General features: G+C 29.3%; 1 protein-coding gene across 1 annotated transcript; it reads left to right on the forward strand.

Annotated features, from left to right (window-relative positions):
• Positions 1–2,679: 2,679 nt before the first annotated feature.
• On the forward strand, positions 2,680–11,407 carry LOC111414465 (leucine-rich repeat-containing protein 24-like). The gene has a single exon (XM_071199891.1). It carries the CDS (start codon positions 2,954–2,956, stop codon positions 4,676–4,678), a length of 1,725 nt encoding a protein of 574 aa, XP_071055992.1. The 5' UTR covers positions 2,680–2,953; the 3' UTR covers positions 4,679–11,407.
• Positions 11,408–22,591: the final 11,184 nt, after the last annotated feature.

Genomic DNA, 22,591 nt, shown 5'->3' on the forward strand with positions numbered 1-22,591 from the left:
GTTTTTTTTATTCAAACTTTTTTGTTATTTGAGATAAGTGCATCATGATGTTTGGACTCATTTTAAAGGTTTTTTTAATAAAGAATACATCATGAAAGAACACCATGAAGTTGTCTATTATATGATAACTAACTTCAGATTTAAAACGTCAACCTCAATTTTGACATATTTGTAATGTTCATTAAAAATCCTTTAAAATGAGTACAAACACGACATATTTATCTTCAATGTTAATGAAGTTATGGTCAACTTCCGGTTAGAAATGTCAACGTCAATTTTGACATATTTGTAATTGTCGTGAAAAATAAAAATCCTTTAAAATGAGCCCAAACATGATACGTTTAATTCCAATATTAGTCGAAATATAAGCAACTTCCGGTTTGAAATGTCAATGTCATTTTGACAAATTCTTAATTTTTATAAAATGTCTTAAAATTTATCACAAAAACAAAAATGCAATAAAAAAAAATTTAAAATTAAGGTTGGTATTAATATTTAACAATTAAATTGGTATCTTAATTGTTGCTAATTTCGGGTTTAACGTTTTTTTATTCAATTTCTTTTTTGTTTTTTGAGATAATGACGCACTCATTTTAAAGGTTTTTTAATGAAGATGACAAATATGTCAAAATTGACGTTGACGTTTCAAACCGGAAGTCATTGTATTTCCATTAATATTAAAGTTAAATATGTCGAGTTTGGACTCGTTTTAAAGGATTTTTTATGAAGTTGACAAATATGTCAAAAGTAAAAGTTGAAAGTTCGTACTTTTTGGTTTTTTGAGATAAATACGTCAAGTTTGGTCTCACTTTAAAGGTTATTTTATAAAGATTACGAATATAATAATAAAATTAAAGTTGACATTGACACCTGAAGGTTTTTTTCACGACTAAACCCGACCTAGAACTAGAAATATTCGGGTTTAGCCGAATAAACCTAAAACTTTCTAGTTCTAGGTCTAGTGTTAGTTCTAGTTTTAATTGTTATTTAACCCTTCTAATTCTTGTACATTTTAATTGACCTAAAAATATTTTTTTTTGATTTAATCCACTTACCTTGCTTATAATTTCATCCATTTACCCATTTTGAATTAAATATAACCTTTAAATCCAATTAATTATGTGTTTTTCATTAAAAAAACTTAAATTCAACGTCAATTTTGACAAGCACCTGCAATATTTGGATCTTAATCACCATGGTAACCGAGTCAAGTTGGATAACCTAACAATAATTAAATTATAACTGTTAATATTTCGCTTTATATTTTAATATTTTTTTAATTTTATATGTATCTATATTTTTATATTTTTGTATATTGCTTCTTAAGTGAAATATCTGTAAAAATAAAAACAGAAATGTCAATTCTTCCAATGACGTCACGGCAAGGCCTTTGCGGGGGGATACGTTCATAACAACAACGTTCATATGGAGTTGGATATTCTTATACAGCATGTTTACTCAAAGGACCTTGCCTGTATAGTTGAATATTGTTAAAAAAATGAGTAAATCGTAGAAAATAGCTTCGTAGAAATGCAACTCTTTAAACAACAACTTCGCACTCTAAATTGAACACCTGTGGCGCCATCTGTTGGGGATATTTTGGAATTATTCAGCTAAGAACCGAACCACTAGAATACAGGTTGGATCGGGTTTATATATAAAACCTCCGATCACAGAATAACTGTTTGAAAAGTGTAAATTAACGTTCCGACTGGTTGGGAATCCCTTAGATGCAATTACTTATGGCAATTATACCTGTCAAATAATGCCACACATTTGAATATCACTGCATCATATGACATGTGAGATTGCATCTGTCGAGCTTCCAACAACTTATAACATTAGCTGAAACAAAGCTATAATGTCAATTATAATCTAATTATTTAATCATACCATTATTACTTTAATATACTCTTACCGAAAAATCACTTTAAAATGACGTTTTCATCTGTCATTTTGAACAAACTTCAACTTTATAATTTTAAAAGTTGAAGTTAGCTGCAAATTTAAAAATACAACACGAATTGGAATCTATACCTTTTAAATTAAAAGAATGATACTGGTAATAATTGTTATTGCTATCTCTCATCATTCCTATTATTAATAATAAAATTGTTAGTTTAATCAAATTATTTTAGTATAGACGGTAATGCCATCTTACGGTGGGATTTCGACATACAATCAGTCCCAAGTTCTCCTATCAAAGATCCCTGGGGCTAATTTGTCTTATTAATTTACGTTATTTATTTTTAAACATTAAAATAATCATATAAACTTATCTTTTATAAAGGATTTAATAATAATTTTTTGTTTTAATTCTAACAGATGTGGTGTCATCTACCGAATTATATCAAAACTCACGATGGTTCATTTAATCGTGTAAAGATGACGCTTCTAAAACATTTTATATTCAAATTTGATATTTTTTTAATTATTTTTCTCGAAGTTGATTAATATTAAATTTGTGGCAAATTTATGATGATTAATACAAAATTTGATGTAGAATTTGTTGAAGTAGCTTTAATTTGGGAAATCTAAAAATTGTAGGGAATATTTAAATTGATTACAATATATGGTGTAAGGTTCTGGGAGGGTGATTTGTTATTATTAAATCTTTTCCGGGTTCGTATGGACGTTGAGCGTCGCGCAGCGTGACGACGCCGACGCGTTTCGGGCGATTCGAGGTTCTGCGGAGGCTCACAGTGCGGCCAACAATACTAAGACGAGGACGTTGCGCGGATGCGGGGAGAGTAGACGCGAACGCGAAGTTCTATTTTCAAACGGGGCCACCTAAAGTGAGATTTTCACAGCCGGAAGTATAAAATGGAAACGATTGTTTGACTCTTAAGTGTTAAATTTTGAAGAATAAGACAAAGTTAATGTCGAAGCGGTGAGAAAAACCATTTAAAACGAAGTGATTATGGAAAGGGAAAAAACGTGATGATCCCGGGGGATGGCGGTGTGGCCCGTGTTATTGTTAGTGGCGGCTTTGGCCGTCGGGGCCCCAGATTGGACGGATTGTCCAACACCGTGCCGCTGCAAATGGTCCTCCGGGAAAAAGACAGCTTTTTGTAAAGGAGGTGCATTCAAATCAGTTCCAGATAATCTTGACGCTGAGATGCAAGTGTTAGATCTTTCATTTAACTCAATATCCAAGTTAACCCCAGATATTTTCAAAAACGCCGGATTAATTAACTTACAAAAAATTTTTATACGAGAAAGTGGATTGAAAGAGATCAATCGAGATGCTTTTCAAGATTTGATCATTTTAATTGAAGTCGATTTGAGTAATAACGATATATCAAACTTGGAACCGGGTACTTTTCATGGAAATCAAAGATTACGGGTGTTAGTATTGAACGGTAACCCCATAACGAAGCTTATATCAAAACAATTTCCTTCGTTACCCCACTTAAAAAGTTTAGAATTGGAAGGTTGTCAATTGGAAATTGTCGATAGAAACGCGTTTGTTAATCTTCACGCTTTGGAATCGTTGAATTTAAAAGGAAATAAATTGCGGAATATATCAGAAGAGGTTTTTATGAATGTGGCTCATTTAAAAACATTAACTTTAGATGGGAATCCGTGGAGGTGCGATTGCGATTTGAGAGGATTTAGAGATTGGTACCTCGCGAGTAATTTGCGGTCGATGTCTTTGGTGTGCGCGGAACCGGAACGTTATCGTAGTGAACTGTGGGAAAATGTGCAATCAGTTGATTTTGCGTGCCCACCAAAAGTTTTCGTAACCCCTTATCCCCAAGTGCAAGCGGAAGCTGGAGGTAACGTAACTTTCAGTTGCCATGTTATTGGGGATCCAGAACCACAAGTAACGTGGATGTACGAAGGAAGACCAATGAATCACACTTCGGTTATTGTTGAAGCTGAGGAAGGTTTATTGGATAAATGGGCTAATATTAGTGTATCAAATGTGAGTGATATAGACGCGGGATTATATAGTTGTGTTGCAACGAACTCGTTGGAAACGGTTAGCGGAAACGTTTCTTTGGTGTTACCTGAAATAGTAACAGCAACTACGTTAAGTAAATCCGAAACGAGAGTGATGTGGTGGATCGTTGCTTGTGGCGGCGGCGTTGTAATCATTTTGATTCTAATAATAGCATCGGCAGCCGTTTGCATAAGCACTAAAAACCGTACCCGAAGGAGAAACATGAAAGCGAGCGTTAGTTTCACAGAACAAGAAAAAAAACTTCTCGATGTTAGTATTGCTACGACTACTGACAGGGGTACCGGAAGTTGCGAAGCTCTCGGTCCCGACCTAGAACTGATAGAGCCTCCGGTTCACATCACCATTGAAAGCGAACCACTTCCTCTCGCAGTATTTCCGCCTCCACCCGAATTCTCCACCAGCGCTTTACCTGCTGGTGCTTTCGGGAATATTTTCATATCGGTTTCCGTTACCAGAGATCCGAATATGGTGGATACATCAAGATGTCCGGATCTTTTAGATCTACCCCATCGGACGAATAAACCGGTTTATCACGGTATGGCTACGTTGCCGAGAAGGCCATGTCAAGGACCACATTATGATAATATGGGCCCTAGAGTTACGGCTGGGGGCAGTTCGACTTTGTCACTTCCGGATTCTACACTGGACGTACCTCCTCCACCTTTACCACCAACCTGTCAACCGCTCACCCCCGAATTCGTCTCTCTTTAAAGGTACCTTTGGACCGAGCATAATTTTTATTATCAATATTAATTTAAAACATTTCTTTTTTAAACTTTAAATTTACTTTGAATGCTTAAATTGTTATTGAATTCGATTTGTTTATGAATTATTGGTAATTAAATGATTTTGTTATAATTTAATGTGGCTAATCTCACATTATTAACATAACTACAGGGTGGTTCAAATTCGATTTCCGAATAGGTTTCTCGGAAACTATAAGAGTTAGAAAAAAAGTAGCTTACATGTCATTATCTCGTTTTTCGAGAAACTGCTAATTCCAAAAACCTCAAAACACCAAAAATTGAAAATATCGTAAAACCAGCAAGTTTTTTACAAAGAATTTGATAACGTAATCAAAAAAAATTTTTCGCTTTTAGATTTTGAGATATTATAACAATTTTCGTTTTTTTATTCGCTTATTAAATTCGTTATTTTTTTCTGATTACAAAATATGGGGTTATATAGGTCTATTTCTTATTGTTTTAGAATAAAGATAAAAATAATCTTTTTTTTAGTGTCGTCAAAGGAATTAAATTTACAGTTTCCTGTAAATTACGGTACGATAATTAAAAATTATTCTACTAATAATTTATATAAAATTTACTTTATTTTCGAATATGTAACATTCTAACATGTTAAACTTTTCGTAATTTTCATAATCCATCTTAAAATACAGGATTTTTAATTTGACACTTCAGAAAATTTTTGAATACAAACAAATATCGCAAAAATATATGAGCGCCATCTATCAATAATTTATTAAGTCATTTAATAATAACATTAAATATTAATAAAAAATGTGAAATAATGCAATCTATTCCAATTTTGTTGTAAAATAAATATAAATTAAATAGTTCAGCAAGTGTATTTGTTTCAAATAACAAAAATATGTTTTTTTAATTTTTAGTGGTAATTTACAGGAAACTGTAAATTTAATTTCTTTGACAACACCAAAAAAAAAATTATTTTTAGCTTTATTCTAAAACAATAAGAAATAGACCTTATATTTTTGTAATAAGACAAAAATAACGAATTTAATAAGCAATAATTAATTTAATAATTTAATAATCAGTGGTTGTTTCCATTTAAAAAAACGAAATTTGTCATGACATCTCAAAATCTAAAATCAAAAAATTTTTTTTGACTACATCAAGAAATTCTCTGTAAAAAAGTGTCCATATAATGTCATAGTTATAATACTCCACCAATAATAATAACCAAGATAATTGCACTTATTGGTTTTACGATATTTTCAATTTTGACCTCTAGGGGAAAAACAAAAGACGATAGCACTTTGAAGTTTTCGGCATTAACACTTCATCAAAAAACGAGATCATGACATGTAAGTTACTTTTTTTCTAACTCTTATAGTTTCCGAGTTAGCCTATTCGGACATCGAATTTGAACCACCCTGTACAGTGTGTTAATTAATTATCGTACCCGACGTCATCATTGCAAGTATGCAACCAATATCACAATATTGGTATTGCAATACGCGATTTGCGTATGATGCGTATTGCACTGTGATATTGGTTGCATACATATATAATTAATTAACACATTGTAGATAAGGACTGAAACGATTTATGACGTATTTGCGACTGATTTGAATGGTGTCAAGTGGGTTCAAAAACTCTCAATTCTATTTTAAAACATCAAAAAGCATCCGTGTTATTTTAGATTCATATCTTGGAGGCGCAAGGTTAAAGAGATAATTATTATATTTTATTTGATGACCTCAAAAATGAGATAAGCGATTAATATTGAACTCGACCTAAAGGGAGATTTTGCATGAATTGAGTCAAGTTTGATGTGACATCACAATTTCGCTCTCATCTCTTACAAGTCTCTGTTATTGTTTTCTCACTATCACGGATTATATACTCCCACAAATGCAACAAAAACATTTTGAATCGATATCGCAACGTTGCATTTTCAGCATAAACACAATCATAACGTTTCAGATATATTGAAATTGATTTCTCTAACGCTGGCGTTATCTGTTAGGTGTTATGAGAAAGGATTGATGTAAATTGGATAGAGTTTATGTTAATAATTCAATTTAGGCATAGGCTTGCGATCATAGTGATAAAAAGAAATGACATATTTATAGAAAGTTAATTGAAGCATAAATTTTCAAGATCGCAATATTTGTCTCAAATTTCCAAGTCTTTGTTCAAAATTTTGGTTATGATTGTATCTCCTTCTGCTTGGATTCTGTCGCGTCGTGTTGATTTTTGGACTTAAAAGTAGTTGTCTATCTCCTGTTCTACCACAGTTTTAGAAAAACCAATTTTCTGTAGCTTTCTGTATTCCTCAAGACCAGAACAACATTTTCTGATCAATACTAGTCATGGGAGAGGTCTCTTGTAGATTTGGAAAAACATTCTCTGCACGGGCACCTAATTTGTGATGATTCCTTTAGGATGCAAAAAATCTTTGGTGCTCCTTTTGACAGTATTGTAATTGATGTACTAAAAATCGCAGATTTTGGACAAAAAATTGCTTCATCCTGCAAAAGCTGTTTACGGCATAGCATTTCCAATAGAAACGCGTCAAAAACTCTTTATAGTTATTATATAAATTTTCCATCATTTTGGCACAAAATAAACTTGATACTTCAAACCTCCAGCTTGTGTTTCTTCAAAATTTTGGTTGTGATGGTCATTTATGTTCCATAGAGGCAGCCTAATTTTTGTAATTGAAACATATATCTTCAAGGTTGCAATATTTGTCTTCTTGGTTGCTTAGCTTGCATTGCTGCTATCTTTGGGTTATGCCTGGAAGTTTCCAGTTTTAGTTTGCTGTCAAAAACTTAAAGCTTATAATCTCTGCTCCCTTCTAGATTTTGAAAAAAATGTTCTCTTCTTGGACATCTAATTGATTGACTTCTATTTCGCCTCTAAACAGATTTGATGTAACCTGGAGTGCGAATTTTTATAAAAATAGTTTCTGAACATTCTTGGATTTGTTGGGTTAATAGTTGTTTGTCGATTTTTGAAAGTAACTTTAAGATATTCCAGGTTTTGGAAATACCTCTCCAATTTTGGAAAGAAAAACAGATTCTGTTGTTTTCTGCTTGAGTTCTGATAGTTCGAATTCAATTTTTTTTATAGAACTAACATTTTCTTTTGGCACAAAGTAACCTTGATGCTTTAAACCTCCAGGTTTTGGAAAGAATTTTGTGAAAATAATTTCTTTAAATTTTTGGTTATGATTGTATCTCCTTCTGCTTCGATTCTGTCGCTTTGTGTTGATTTTTCGACTTAACATTTTATAAAAAACCCATTCTAGGTAGTTTTGTATTCCCCAAGGCCAGAAAATCATTACCTGATCCCTATTAGTCATGGGAGAGGTCTCTTGTAGGTTTGGAAAAACAGGTGCAAAAAATCTTTGGTCCTCTTCTTGATGGTATTGTAATTGATTTTGGACAAAAAATTGCTTCATCCTGCAAAAGCTGTTTACGGCATAGCATTTTTAATGGACACGCGTCAAAAACTCTTTACAGTTATTACATAAATTTTTCATCGCTAACATTTTCTTTTGGCACAAAATAAACTTGATGCTTCAAACCTCCAGGTTGGATTGGTTCAAAATTTTGGTTGTGATGGTCCCTTCTGGACGCCAAGTTTCTTATAGAGCTAACATCTGTTGCACCTAAAATCGTGGGTATGATCCCCACTGACGGAAATTTGCTGTATGCTCCTCAACTCCCTAACCTGCCTTGCCAGCATGGGGTTTTAAAGCAAATACACCTGAGTTTATTTCACCAAGTAATCCCGTTGTATCTCCTTCTTCTTGGATTGTGCCGCTTCGTGCTGATTTCTTCGACTTAAAAGTCAATCTTTTGGTCTATCTCCTGTTTTACTGCAATTTTGGAAAAACCCATCCTTTGTAGCTTTGCGTTTCCTAAAGCCAGAAAAACATTTCATGATCAGTACATTTCAGTACATCAATAAATATCCTTATTATTTTTATTATTATTAGTCATGGGAGAGGTCTCTTGTAATTTTGGAAAAACATTCTCTGCTCGGGCGCCTAATTTGTGACGATTCCTATGGGGTGCAAAAAAAATCTTTGGTCCTATTTTTGACAGTATGGAATTGATGCAGTCAAAACCGCACATTTTGGACAAAAAATCCCTTCATCCTGCAAAAGCTGTTTATAATAGCATTTCCAATAAAATCGCGTCAAAAATTCTTTATAGTCTTATATAAATTTTTAATCGTTGTGCAAAAACTTGATAACTTTAGCATTGTTTGACATGGTAAACCCAAGACTACTCTCCCGTGGGTGAATGAGTTGGGATGGCTTATTACTGCCATTAGGTTATGAGGAAATTGGCTTTGCTCATTCTTGCTATTGGACAAGTTTTTAGACAAACAGTTTGTGTTTTAGGTTCGGTTGGAATAACTTACCATAATAGATCAGAATAGCTCTGCTCAATCACAAAATCTTTTCTGCTATCACCTTCTTACTATCTGCTGGTTTTAGAAAAGCAATCCTTTCTGTCTTCTGGTTGGGTTAGGTTCGGTTGGATTTCGTTTACAACCACCTGAAGTGACTACAAATGAAGTAAACTATTTTCAAAATGAAATAATCAAAATATTATTTTATGGGAATCTTGTCAAAATTGGTTCCAAGTTGTGCAAGAGATATTGCAGTATCCCCATCACTTGGAATTGAAGCCTGAAGACGATCCTCGAATGTACAGGGTGGTTCAAATTCGATGTCCGAATAGGCTAACTCGGAAACTATAAGAGTTAGAAAAAAAGTAGCTTACATGTCGTGATCTCGTTTTTCGAGAAACTGTAATGCCGAAAACTTTTTCTCCTAGAAGCCAAAACTGAAAATATCGTAAAACCAACAAGTGCAATTATGATTATTCGCTTATTAAATTCGTTATTTTTTTTTATTAAAAAAATATAGGGTTGGACAGGTCTATTTATTATTGTTTTAGAATAAAGGTAAAAATAAACTTTTTTTTAGTGTTGTCAAAGAAATTAAATTTACAGTTTCCTGTAAATTATAACTAAAAATTAAAAAAAAATATATTTTTGATATTTGAAACAAATACATTTGTTGAAGTATTTAATTTATATTTGTTTTACACCAAAATTGCAATAGATTGCATTATTTCACATTTTTTATTAATATTTAATATTATTATTAAATGACTTAATAAATTATTGATAGATGGCGCTCATTTTTTTATTTGCAATATTTGTTTGTATTCAAAAATTTTCTGAAGTGTCAAATTAAAAATCCTGCTTTTTAAGATGGATTATGAAAATTACGAAAAGTTTAACATGTTAGAATGTTACATATTCGAAAATAAAGTAAATTTTATATAAATTTTTAGTTATAGTACTGTAATTTACAGGAAACTGTAAATTTAATTTTTTTGACGACACTAAAAAAAAGTTTATTTTTAACTTTATTCTAAAACAATAAGAAATAGATCTATCTAACCCATTATTCGAATTTGAACCACCCTGTACTCACTTTACCAAGAAAATCGAACTGGAGAGAGTTAATAACAATGAAATTGCTTTCTCTTCTCAGAGTGACAAGATATACTACTTTTTTTATCTATAATTCATAATCACTCAAAATACGTTTATTATATTTATAAAATGTTACAAGATTGTAAAAAAAAAATTAGATTTAGATTTTTTAAGAGTGAAATCAAAAAAAAATTAATCAAAATAACGTTTTAATCGAGACTTAAAGACTGAAACTTTTCAACTTTCAGTTAAAAAGTTTTGATGGAAAAGAGTTTCCAACATTTTGAGCATTCAAAGAATAAAAAGTAATTTTTATTTAAAGATGTATAAATTTTTGGTAAACGCTTGGTCTGAAAATGTATTAAAATTAATGTTTGAGAGACGATCCGTCGAAACCTTGACTTCCCTTGTGGTTAATCTTCAATTAGTGCCTTGCTCAACGTTTGTTTCTCCCCATAAATCGATGTGTTGACCTCCCCCCACCATCCATCCTCCCATAATCGTACCCATTTCGAACAATTTCTTGTCTCCACGTCCTTCTATTCGTAATCGATCACTAAAACACAATAACCCCAAAAGCCACAACAAAACACAGCCAGCATATCAATTGATCAATATACAGGATATTTCAAAACGTAATAATATATTTAGTTTTGTCTATTTAATAAGTTGTTTAATTTTTAATTTTAAATTTCTATGTAATTCATTTAACAATAAGTAATTAATCTTAAAATAGATAATAACGTGAGTAATATTAAGTTCGTTTATTCATTCCAAACGCATTTATTAAAAATCGTTCGAAATATCTTGTATGTAAAAATTGTGTTTTTTTATGGTATTTATAAAAAAAATTTAAAACTTTTTGGAAATTTTCTCCTATTCAACGTACAAGTTGTATCAAATTCTAACGTTATTGACTTTAATAAAAAAAAAATATATATGAAGGCGATAACTGTGTATATAGGACGTAAAGTGCGTTTTGCAAAAATCCAACAGTGATTGTAATTTTAGCTCATCATCGTTCCGTGTTAAACCCGTCTTATTTTGGTCATACCATTCTTATTGTTTTTATTTTTCATCTGCCTTTATCGTTGAAAACACGTCTAATTAAAAAAAAATGACATTGATGGAACGAGAGGCGAGAAAATGAAAAAGTGAGGAATAATAATAACTGATAATTATGAAAAATAAATTGAACTTTGTAAAATAATCGGGTTGTGTTCTTTTATTTATTTTCCTCACCTTCCATGATAATTAAAACAACGATAATTAATTGGTGTTTTTAACGGTTAAGTAGCTGCTCTGGCTTCACGTAGCACTTGATTTTCTCCGATCAATTACATGTTTCAGTTAATTCGTTACGAAATTGCGAACCCTTGTTACGATGTCACGTTTACGAACGATGCATTTCACTGGAATGGTTCGTTTAATGAACCTATCGAGTTGTTGCGTCGGTGAGATGGATCGCCTTGTTCAACTACGAATATTAGGTAAATTAGTTTCATGATGTTAATTAGTTACAAATTGAAACTATTTAAATTTATTGGAGAAGAGAATTTTTAAGATATACTTAGACGAGGATATCAAACTTCAATAGTTATACGAATAGGGTTGTATCACATTAAAAACTAATTAAATTTGCTTCAAAATGCTTCTTGTTTCATGGTGATATCTCAATTAGTTATTGAGATACGCTTTTTTAAAATTCGATTTTATTAATTTAACTATTATAAATGATGGGTTGAATTAAAAAATCGTAACATTGAAACCTATGGAAATAAAGAAATTATTTTTAGTTCGATGAATTTACATTAAATTTGCTTCAAAATGCTTCTTATTTCATCAAGATATCTCAAACAGTTATTGAGATACGATTGTTTAAACTTTTTTGATTTTAAACCGAAGTTACATAATTACAAAACAAGGATGTATTAAAAAAATGATAACATTAAAATGTGAGTACTCAAAGGAATAACCTTTGCCACATTAAAAACGAATTAAATTTGCTTTAAATAGCTTCTTATTTCATGGTGATATCTCAATTAGTGTTTGAGATACACTTTCTTAAAATTCGATTTCATTAATTTAACTAATATAAATGATGGATTGAATTAAAAAATCGTAACATCGAAACCTATGGAAATGAAGAAATTATTTTTGGTTCTATGAATATACATTAAATTTGCTTCAAAATGCTTCTTATTTCATCTAGATATCTCAATCAGTTATTGAGATACGATTCTTTAAACTTTTTTGATTTTAAACCAAAGTTGCATACAAACAGGGTTGTACTGAAAAAATGCTAACATTAAAATGTGAGTATTCAAAGGCAAAATCTTTACCACATTATAAACTAATTAAATTTGCTTTAAAATGCTTCTTATTTCATGGTGATATCTCAATTAGTTATTGAGATACGCTTCCTCAAATTTCAATTTTATTATTTTAACCGATATAAATGATGCGTTGAATTAAAAAATCGTATCATCGAAATCTATAGAAATGAAAAAATGACTTTAGGTTCGCTGAATATACATTAAATTTGCTTCAAAATGCTTTTTATTTCATTTAGATATCTCAAACAGTTATTGAGATATGATTTTTTAAACTTTCTGGATTTTAAACCAAAGTTGCAAAATTACGCAAACAGGGTTGTATTGAAAAAATGATAACATGAAAATGTGAGTAGTCAAAGGAATAATCTTTACCACAATAAAAACTAATTAAATTTGCTTTAAAATGCTTCTTATTTAATGAAGATATCTCAATTAGTTTTTGAGATATGTTTCCTCAAATTTCAATTTTATTAATTTAACCAATATAAATGATGCGTTGAATTAAAAAATCATATCATCCAAATCTACAGAATTGAAAAAATGACTTTAGGTTCGCTGAATATACATCAAATTTGCTTCAAAATGCTTTTTAGTTCATCAAGATATCTCAAACAGTTATTGAGATACGATTGTTAAAACTTTCTGGATTTAAAGCTAAAATTGTATATTACGCAATCAGAGTTGTATTGAAAAAATGATAACATTAAAATGTGAGTATTTAAAGGCATGAGCTTTACCACATTAATAACTAATTAAATTTGCTTTAAAATGCTTCTTATTTCATGGTGATATCTCAATTCGTTTTTGAGTTTTACTTTCTTAAAATTCGATTTCATTAATTTAACTAATATAAATGATGGGTTGAATTAAAAAATCGTAACATTAAAACCTATGGAAATGAAGAAATTATTTTTGGTTCGATGAATATGCATTAAATTTGCTTCAAAATGCTTCTTATTTAATGGTGATATCTCAATTAGTTTTTGAGATATACTTCCTCAAATTTCAATTTTATTAATTTAACCAATATAAATGATGGGTTGAGTTAAAAAATCGTATCATCGGAATCTATAGAATTGAAAAAATTATTTTTGGTTCGCTGAATATACATTAAATTTGCTTCAAAATGCTTCTTATTTAATGGCGATATCTCAATTAGTTTTTGAGATACGCTTCCTCAAATTTCAATTTTATTAATTTAAATAATATAAATGATAGGTTGAGTTAAAAAATCGTATCATCGAAATCTATAGAATTGAAAAAATGATTTTTGGTTCGCTTAATATTCATTAAATTTGTTTCAAAATGCTTCTTATTTCATTAAAATATCTCGAACAGTTATTGAGATACGATTGTTTAAACTTTCTGGATTTAAAGCCAAAGTTGCATATTACGCAATCATAGTTGTATTGAAAAAATGATAACATTAAAATGTGAGTATTTAAAGGCATGAGCTTTACCAAATTAATAACTAATTAAATTTGCTTTAAAATGCTTCTTATTTCATGGTGATATCTCAATTCGTTTTTGAGTTTTACTTTCTTAAAATTCGATTTCATTAATTTAACTAATATAAATGATGGGTTGAATTAAAAAATCGTAACATTAAAACCTATGGAAATGAAGAAATTATTTTTGGTTCGATGAATATGCATTAAATTTGCTTCAAAATGCTTCTTATTTAATGGTGATATCTCAATTAGTTTTTGAGATACACTTCCTCAAATTTCAATTTTGTTAATTTAACCAATATAAATGATGGGTTGAGTTAAAAAATCGTATCATCGAAATCTATAGAATTGAAAAAATGATTTTTGGTTCGCTGAATATACATTAAATTTGCTTCAAAATGCTTCTTATTTAATGGCGATATCTCAATTAGTTTTTGAGATACGCTTCCTCAAATTTCAATTTTATTAATTTAACCAATATTAATGATAGGTTGAGTTAAAAAATCGTATCATCGAAATCTATAGAATTGAAAAAATGATTTTTGGTTCGCTTAATATTCATTAAATTTGTTTCAAAATGCTTCTTATTTCATTAAGATATCTCAAACAGTTATTGAGATACGATTGTTAAAACTTTCTGGATTTAAAGCTAAAATTGCATATTACGCAATCAGAGTTGTATTGAAAAAATGATAACATTAAAATGTGAGTATTTAAAGGCATGAGCTTTACCACATTAATAACTAATTAAATTTGCTTTAAAATGCTTCTTATTTCATGGTGATATCTCAATTCGTTTTTGAGTTTTATTTTCTTAAAATTCGATTTCATTAATTTAACTAATATAAATGATGGGTTGAATTAAAAAATCGTAACATTAAAACCTATGGAAATGAAGAAATTATTTTTGGTTCGATGAATATGCATTAAATTTGCTTCAAAATGCTTCTTATTTCATGGTGATATCTCAATTAGTTTTTAAGATACACTTTGTTAAATTTCGATTTCGTTAATCTAATAAAAAATAGGTTGAATTTAAAAAATTGTAACATCGAAATTAATTGGAATAATAAAACGATTTTTGGACCACTAAATACATATTGAATTTACTTCAAAATGTATCTTATATCATCATGATATCTCAGTCAGTTATTGAGATACGATCTTTTTAATTTTGATATTAAACCAAAACAGCATAATTATACAGAGTTTCATTAAAAGAATGATAACATTAAGATTTGAATTCTTAAAGATTACCACTTTAAGAATTAGTTAAATTTGCTTCAAAATGTAAATTTCAAGAAATATATAAATACGAATATGATTTGATTTTCGAAAAATATAAAAGAATATTTGAAGATCGTTACTTTATGCATTAAGTGGCGAATTGAGTCAAGTTTTCATGTTATGGGGTTTGCCAACACGAGAACATTTTGTAAGTTTTCCTGGCAATGGTTGGTGAAAAGTTTCTGAATGGTCTTCGATAGACGTCGATGCATTGTGTGTTGAAGTAAAAGTTTGATATTACGGTGTGCTTTCTGGGTCTTTCGGCGAACGTAGGATATGAATTATTTAAAACTTTAATCTCGCTACTGCTTTTATATTACTATCGAGCTTAAAGTTGTTATAAAAATATTTGAGTTTTCTCTGGCACATGTCAGTATTTTCAACCAACACATTCACTGTATAATCGCAATTATTTCGAGGCGAAATATAAACACATTTCAGTGGGTTTCGTTTTATTTCAGTTAGGTTGCAGCGGCGGAGTTGAATACAAACTGGTATACAAAAAGGACACGAATTTATGAACGGGATTTAAACACAAACCGAGTCCCACATAGCTTGTTTATAAATCCCAATCTCTCGTTACATTGATTTATTTAATGTAGTAGTAGTAATCGCACGCGTTTGTGCGTGCCAATGTCCCGTATTTTCACCGAACAAATTTCAAAATCGACAGCCTTCCTCCTTTTGTCCGTTGACCTGTTTTCACGTTTATTTTCGTTCCAGGCCCGACTGTTTTACGACCAACAGAAACCCCGTTCTTCGTTCCTACGGGACCCAACGTTAATTCAATTCGTTAACGTCACCACTCACTTGCACTCTATTAGCATTTCTATCGGTTTATCCAGTCGAAACCGAGTTTACAAATTAACGTGGCCGCGTTTGATTTCCGAGAAATACGTTCTAAACAAATCGTTTGCAAAACTTTCGAGTATTTATTAATTACGGAATCAAATCGTGTAAATAACGCGAACACGCTTTGTATTTTCTGTTTTGACAATAAAATAAAAAACGGATTGGAAAAAATAAACAGATATCCGATAAAAACTAGAACAAAAAATTAAACCTTTTATTTTATTTTTAATTTAAACTGAAATTTTGAACTTTTAACCGGGATTTTTTATCAAATGAACTTTTTTTTTGTTTGCGAATTTACTTTTTTGAATCCAGATTGAATTTGCTTTTATTTGTTGTGTATCCGATATTTTGATCAACAGATTTCTCTTGTTTATTTACATTCATGGTTTAAGTTCCAATTTAATGTTTAATTTTCTTCTTTTTAAACCAAAGTTGCAAAATTACACAAACAGGGTTGTATAGAAAAAATGATAACATGAAAATGTGAGTACTCAAAGGCATGATCTTTACCATATTAAAAACTAATTAAATTTACTTTAAAATGCTTCTTATTTCATGGTGATATCTCAATTAGTTATTGAGATACGATTTCTTAAATTTCGATTTTATTAATTTTATTGAAATAAATGATGGGTTGAATTAAAAAATCGTAACATCGAAATCTATAGAAATGAAAAGATGATTTTTGGTTCGCTGAATATACATTGAATTTGCTTCAAAATGCTTTTTATTTCATCTAGATATCTCAATCAGTTATTGAGATACGATTTTTTAAATTTTTTTGATTTTAAACCAAAGTTACATACAAACAGGGTTGTATTGGAAAAATGATAACATGAAAATGTGAGTACTCAAAAGTATGATCTTTACCACATTAAAAACTAATTAAATTTGCTTTAAAATGTTTCTTATTTTATGGTGATGTCTCAATTAGTTATTGAGATACGATTTCTTAAATTTCGATTTTATTAATTTTATTGAAATAAATGATGGGTTGAATTAAAAAAATCGTAACATCGAAATCTATAGAAATAAAAAAATGATTTTTGGTTCATTGAATATAGATTAAATTTGCTTCAAAATGATTCTTATTTCATCAAGATATCTCAATTAGTTACTGAGATACGATTGTTTAAACTTTCTGGATTTTAAGCCAAAGTTGCAAAAATACACAAACAGGGTTGTACTGAAAAAATGATAACATGAAAATGTGAGTACTCAAAGGCATGATCTTTACCACATTAAAAACTAATTAAATTTGCTTTAAAATGCTTTTTATTTTGTGGTGATATCTTAATTAGTTTTTGAGATACGCTTCCTCAAATTTCAATTTTATTAATTTAACCGATATAAATGATGCGTTGAATTAAAAAATCGTATCATCGAAATCTATAGAAATGAAAAAATGACTTTAGGTTCGCTGAATATACATCAAATTTGCTTCAAAATGCTTTTTAGTTCATCAAGATATCTCAAACAGTTATTGAGATACGATTGTTTAAACTTTCTGGATTTTAAGCCAAAGTTACATAAATACATAAACAGGGTTGTATTGAAAAAATGATAACATGAAACTGTGAGTACTCAAAGGCATGATCTTTACCATATTAAAAACTAATTAGATTTGCTTTAAAATGCTTCTTATTCTGTGGTGATATCTCAATTAGTTTTTGAGATACGCTTACTTAAATTTCGCTTTTATTAATTTTATGGAAATACATGATGTGTTGATTAAAAAATCGTAACATCGAAATCTATAGGAATAGAAAAATGATTTTTGGTTCGTTGAATATACATTAAATTTGCTTCAAAATGATTCTTATTTCATTAAGATATCTCAATTAGTTACTGAGATACGATTGTTTAAACTTTCTGGATTTTAAGCCAAAGTTGCAAAAATACACAAACAGGGTTGTATTGAAAAAATGATAACATGAAAATATGAGTACTCAAAGGCATGATCTTTACCACATTAAAAACAAATTAAATTTGCTTTAAAATGCTTCTTATTTTGTGGTGATATCTCAATTAGTTTTTGAGATACGATTCCTTAAATTTCGATTTTATTAATTTTATTGAAATAAATGATGGGTTGATAAAAAAATCGTATCATCGAAATTTATAGAATTGAAAAAATGATTTTTGGTTCATTGAATATACATTAAATTTGCTTCAAAATGATTCTTATTTCATCAAGATATCTCAATTAGTTACTGAGATACGATTGATTAAACTTTCTGGATTTTAAGCCAAAGTTACATAAATACATAAACAGGGTTGTATTGAAAAAATGATAACATGAAACTGTGAGTACTCAAAGGCATGATCTTTACCACATTAAAAACTAATTAGATTTGCTTTAAAATGCTTCTTATTCTGTGGTGATATCTCAATTAGTTTTTGAGATACGCTTACTTAAATTTCGCTTTTATTAATTTTATGGAAATAAATGATGTGTTGATTAAAAAATCGTAACATCGAAATCTATAGGAATAGAAAAATGATTTTTGGTTCGTTGAATATACATTAAATTTGCTTCAAAATGATTCTTATTTCATCAAGATATCTCAATTAGTTATTGAGATACGATTTCTTAAATTTCGATTTTATTAATTTTATTGAAATAAATGATGGGTTGAATTTAAAAAATCGTAACATCGAAATCTATAGGAATAGAAAAATGATTTTTGGTTCATGGAATATACATTAAATTTGCTTCAAAATGATTCTTATTTCATCAAGATATCTCAATTAGTTATTGAGATACGATTCCTTAAATTTCGATTTTATTAATTTTATTGAAATAAATGATGGGTTGAATTAAAAAAATCGTAACATCGAAATCTATAGGAATAGAAAAATGATTTTTGGTTCATGGAATATACATTAAATTTGCTTCAAAATGATTCTTATTTCATCAAGATATCTCAATTAGTTACTGAGATACGATTGTTTAAACTTTCTGGATTTTAAGCCAAAGTTACATAAATACACAAACAGGGCTGTATTGAAAAAATGATAACATGAAAATGTGAGTATTCAAAGACATGATCTTTACAACATTAAAAACTAATTAAATTTGCTTTAAAATGTTTCTTACTTCATGGTGATATCTCAATTACTTTTTGAGATACGCTTTCTTAAATTTCGATTTTATTAATTTTATTGAAATAAATGATGGGTTGATTAAAAAATCTTATCATCGAAATCTATAGGAATGAAAAGATGATTTTTGGTTCGCCGAATATACATTGAATTTGCTTCAAAATGATTCTTATTTCATCACGATATCTTAATTAGTTACTGAGATACGATTGTTTAAACTTTCTGGATTTTAAGCCAAAGTTACATAAATACACAAACAGGGCTGTATTGAAAAAATGATAACATGAAAATGTGAGTATTCAAAGACATGATCTTTACAACATTAAAAACTAATTAAATTTGCTTTAAAATGCTTCTTATTTCATGGTGATATCTCAATTACTTTTTGAGATACGCTTTCTTAAATTTCGCTTTTATTAATTTTATTGAAATAAATGATGGGTTAATTAAAAAATCATATCATTGAAATCTATAGAAATGAAAGAACGATTTTTGGTTCGCTAAATATACAGTAAATTTGCTTCAAAATGCTTCTTATTTCATCTAGATATCTCAATCAGTTATTGAGATACGATTCTTTAAACTTTTTTGATTTTAACACTAAAACTACCGACCGGTCAAAATGACCGGTTATATCAATTGTTCACAAGATTTTCTCTTTAAATTTCATTTAATATTTTATGATAATATTATGACTTTCTAATTTTATGTATTTAATAAAATTCTAGTTTATTTTGATTTTCCGCTTTCTTTTTTATGATATATCTATGTGATATACCTATATATACCGACCGGTCAAAATAACCGGTCGTTATTTTTAACATTTTCAATATGAAAACAACATGAAAACTTCTCAGTAATGTGTCGTGAGTACAAGTACACACAAGATAGTCGTATTACTCGGATCTCGAAGATAGCCTCTTCAAGTATTTTTTTACATTCTCGAGTTAGCGGCAATAAATGACAGTTTTGTACAACGAAACAACTGGCGAAAATATATCGCGAAATTTTTTTTGTTTCAATTGGCAGAAGAACTTTCCGCAGAGTATAAAGATCCATCAGAACAGGAAAACTTGAATGACATCTTGAAGAGCCCTGAAAGTTCTAATATAAGAAAAACTTAATAAATAAAAATTAGGTTTTTGCAATGAAAATAAAACTGTTGGTTGTAAAAAACATGTTTGTGGTAAATGTACATTGAAAAAAAATTCTGTATGTCAAAATTATGGTGATCTAAATAATAACTAAACCTAAATAACAAACAAATAATATTACTTCTTTTTATGTAAATAGATGTATATATCATGTACCTACAATATTATAATGAAATTTATTTTCTTATATTTAAAACTTTTCTCTGAATTTTTATATTTTCTCAACTAAATATCAAACCGGTCAAAATGACCGGGTTGGTAGAAATAGGTATATAACAATTGATGGTATTTCTAGTGTTAAACAAAAGTTGCATAATTACACAAATAGGGTTGTATTGAAAAAATGGTAACATAAAAATGTGAGTACTCAAAGGCATGATCTTTACCACATGAAAAATTAATTAAATTTGCTTTAAAATGTTTCTTACTTCATGGTGATATGTCAATTACTTTTTGAGATACGCTTTCTTAATTTCGATTTTATTAATTTTATTGAAATAAATGATGTGTTGATTAAAAAATCGTAACATCGAAGTCTATAGAAATGAAAAGATGATTTTTGGTTCGCCGAATATACATTGAATTTGCTTCAAAATGCTTCTTATTTCATCTGGATATCTCAATCAGTTATTGAGATACTATTCTTTAAACTTTTTTGATTTTAAACCAAAGTTACATACAAACAGGGTTGTATTGAAAAAATGATAACATGAAAATGTGAGTACTCAAAAGTATGATCTTTACCACATTAAAAACTAATTAAATTTGCTTTAAAATGCTTCTTATTTTGTGGTGATATCTCAGTTAGTTTTTGAGATACGCCTACTTAAATTTCGCTTTTATTAATTTTATTGAAATAAATGATGTGTTGATTAAAAAATCATAACATCGAAATCTATAGGAATAGAAAAATGATTTTTGGTTCGCTGAATATACAGTAAATTTGCTTCAAAATGCTTCTTATTTCATCATGATATCTCAATTAGTTACTGAGATAGGATTGTTAAAACTTTTTTGATTTTAAATCAAAGTTGCATAAATACACAAACAGGGTTGTATTGAAAAAATGATAACATGAAAATGTGAGTACTCAAAGGCATGCTCTTTACCACATTAAAAACTAATTAAATTTGCTTTAAAATGCTTCTTATTTTATGGTGATATCTCAATTAGTTATTGAGATACGATTTCTTTAATTTCGATTTTATTGAAATAAATGAATTGATTAAAAAATCGTAACATGGAAATCTATAGAAATAAAAAGATGATTTTTGGTTCGCTGAATATACATTGAATTTGCTTCAAAATGCTTCTTATTTCATCTAGATATCTCAATCAGTTATTGAGATACGATTTTTTAAATTTTTTTGATTTTAAACCAAAGTTACATACAATCAGGGTTGTATTGAAAAAATGATAACATGAAAATGTGAGTACTCAAACCCATGATCTTCACCACATTAAAAACTAATTAAATTTGCTTTATAATGCTTCTTATTTTATGGTGATATCTCAATTAGATATTGAGATACACTTTCTTAAATTTCACTTTTATTAATTTTATTGAAATAAATGATGTGTTGATTAAAAAATCGTAACATCGAAATTTATAGAAACGAAAAAATGATTTTTGGTTCGCTGAATATACAGTAAATTTGCTTCAAAATGCTTCTTATTTCATCTAGATATCTCAATCAGTTATTGAGATACAATTCTTTAAACTTTTTTGATTTTAAACCAAAGTTACATACAAACAGGGTTTTATTGAAAAAATGATAACATGAAAATGTGAGTACTCAAAGGCATGATCTTTACCACATTAAAATTTTAATTAAATTTGCTTCAAAATGCTTCTTATTTAATGGTGATATCTCAAATAGTTTTTGAAATGGAGTATTTTAAACTTCAAAGTAGAAATTGATTTAATCAAGTTAAATTTGTTGGACATCTCAATCGTTTGTGAAGTCACAGTAACGAAAATGGGTGCTGGAAATTAACGGAGCATAGTAGAACAGAGGCACACCACAACGACCGCATGTCCTGCAGGCGATTGGGGCGATTGGTTGGCCCCCATGTGACCTCTCACCCGTAATTTCATCCTTTTACGGTTCCGCAGGAATAAGGGGGCGAGGGTGCCAAGAACCTGTTTACAATGCGCCAGGAACAAATTTATTTCAACGTCAAATCGTTTCTACGTCGAATATTT

Source organism: Onthophagus taurus, chromosome 11 (genome assembly GCF_036711975.1).
Source record: "Onthophagus taurus isolate NC chromosome 11, IU_Otau_3.0, whole genome shotgun sequence".
Classification (NCBI taxonomy): Eukaryota; Metazoa; Arthropoda; class Insecta; order Coleoptera; family Scarabaeidae; genus Onthophagus; species Onthophagus taurus.

What these genes read in the sequence shown, in the direction of transcription:
- LOC111414465 (XM_071199891.1), top strand. Translation starts at nt 2,954, where the DNA reads ATGGCGGTGTGGCCCGTGTTATTGTTAGTGGCGGCTTTGGCCGTCGGG.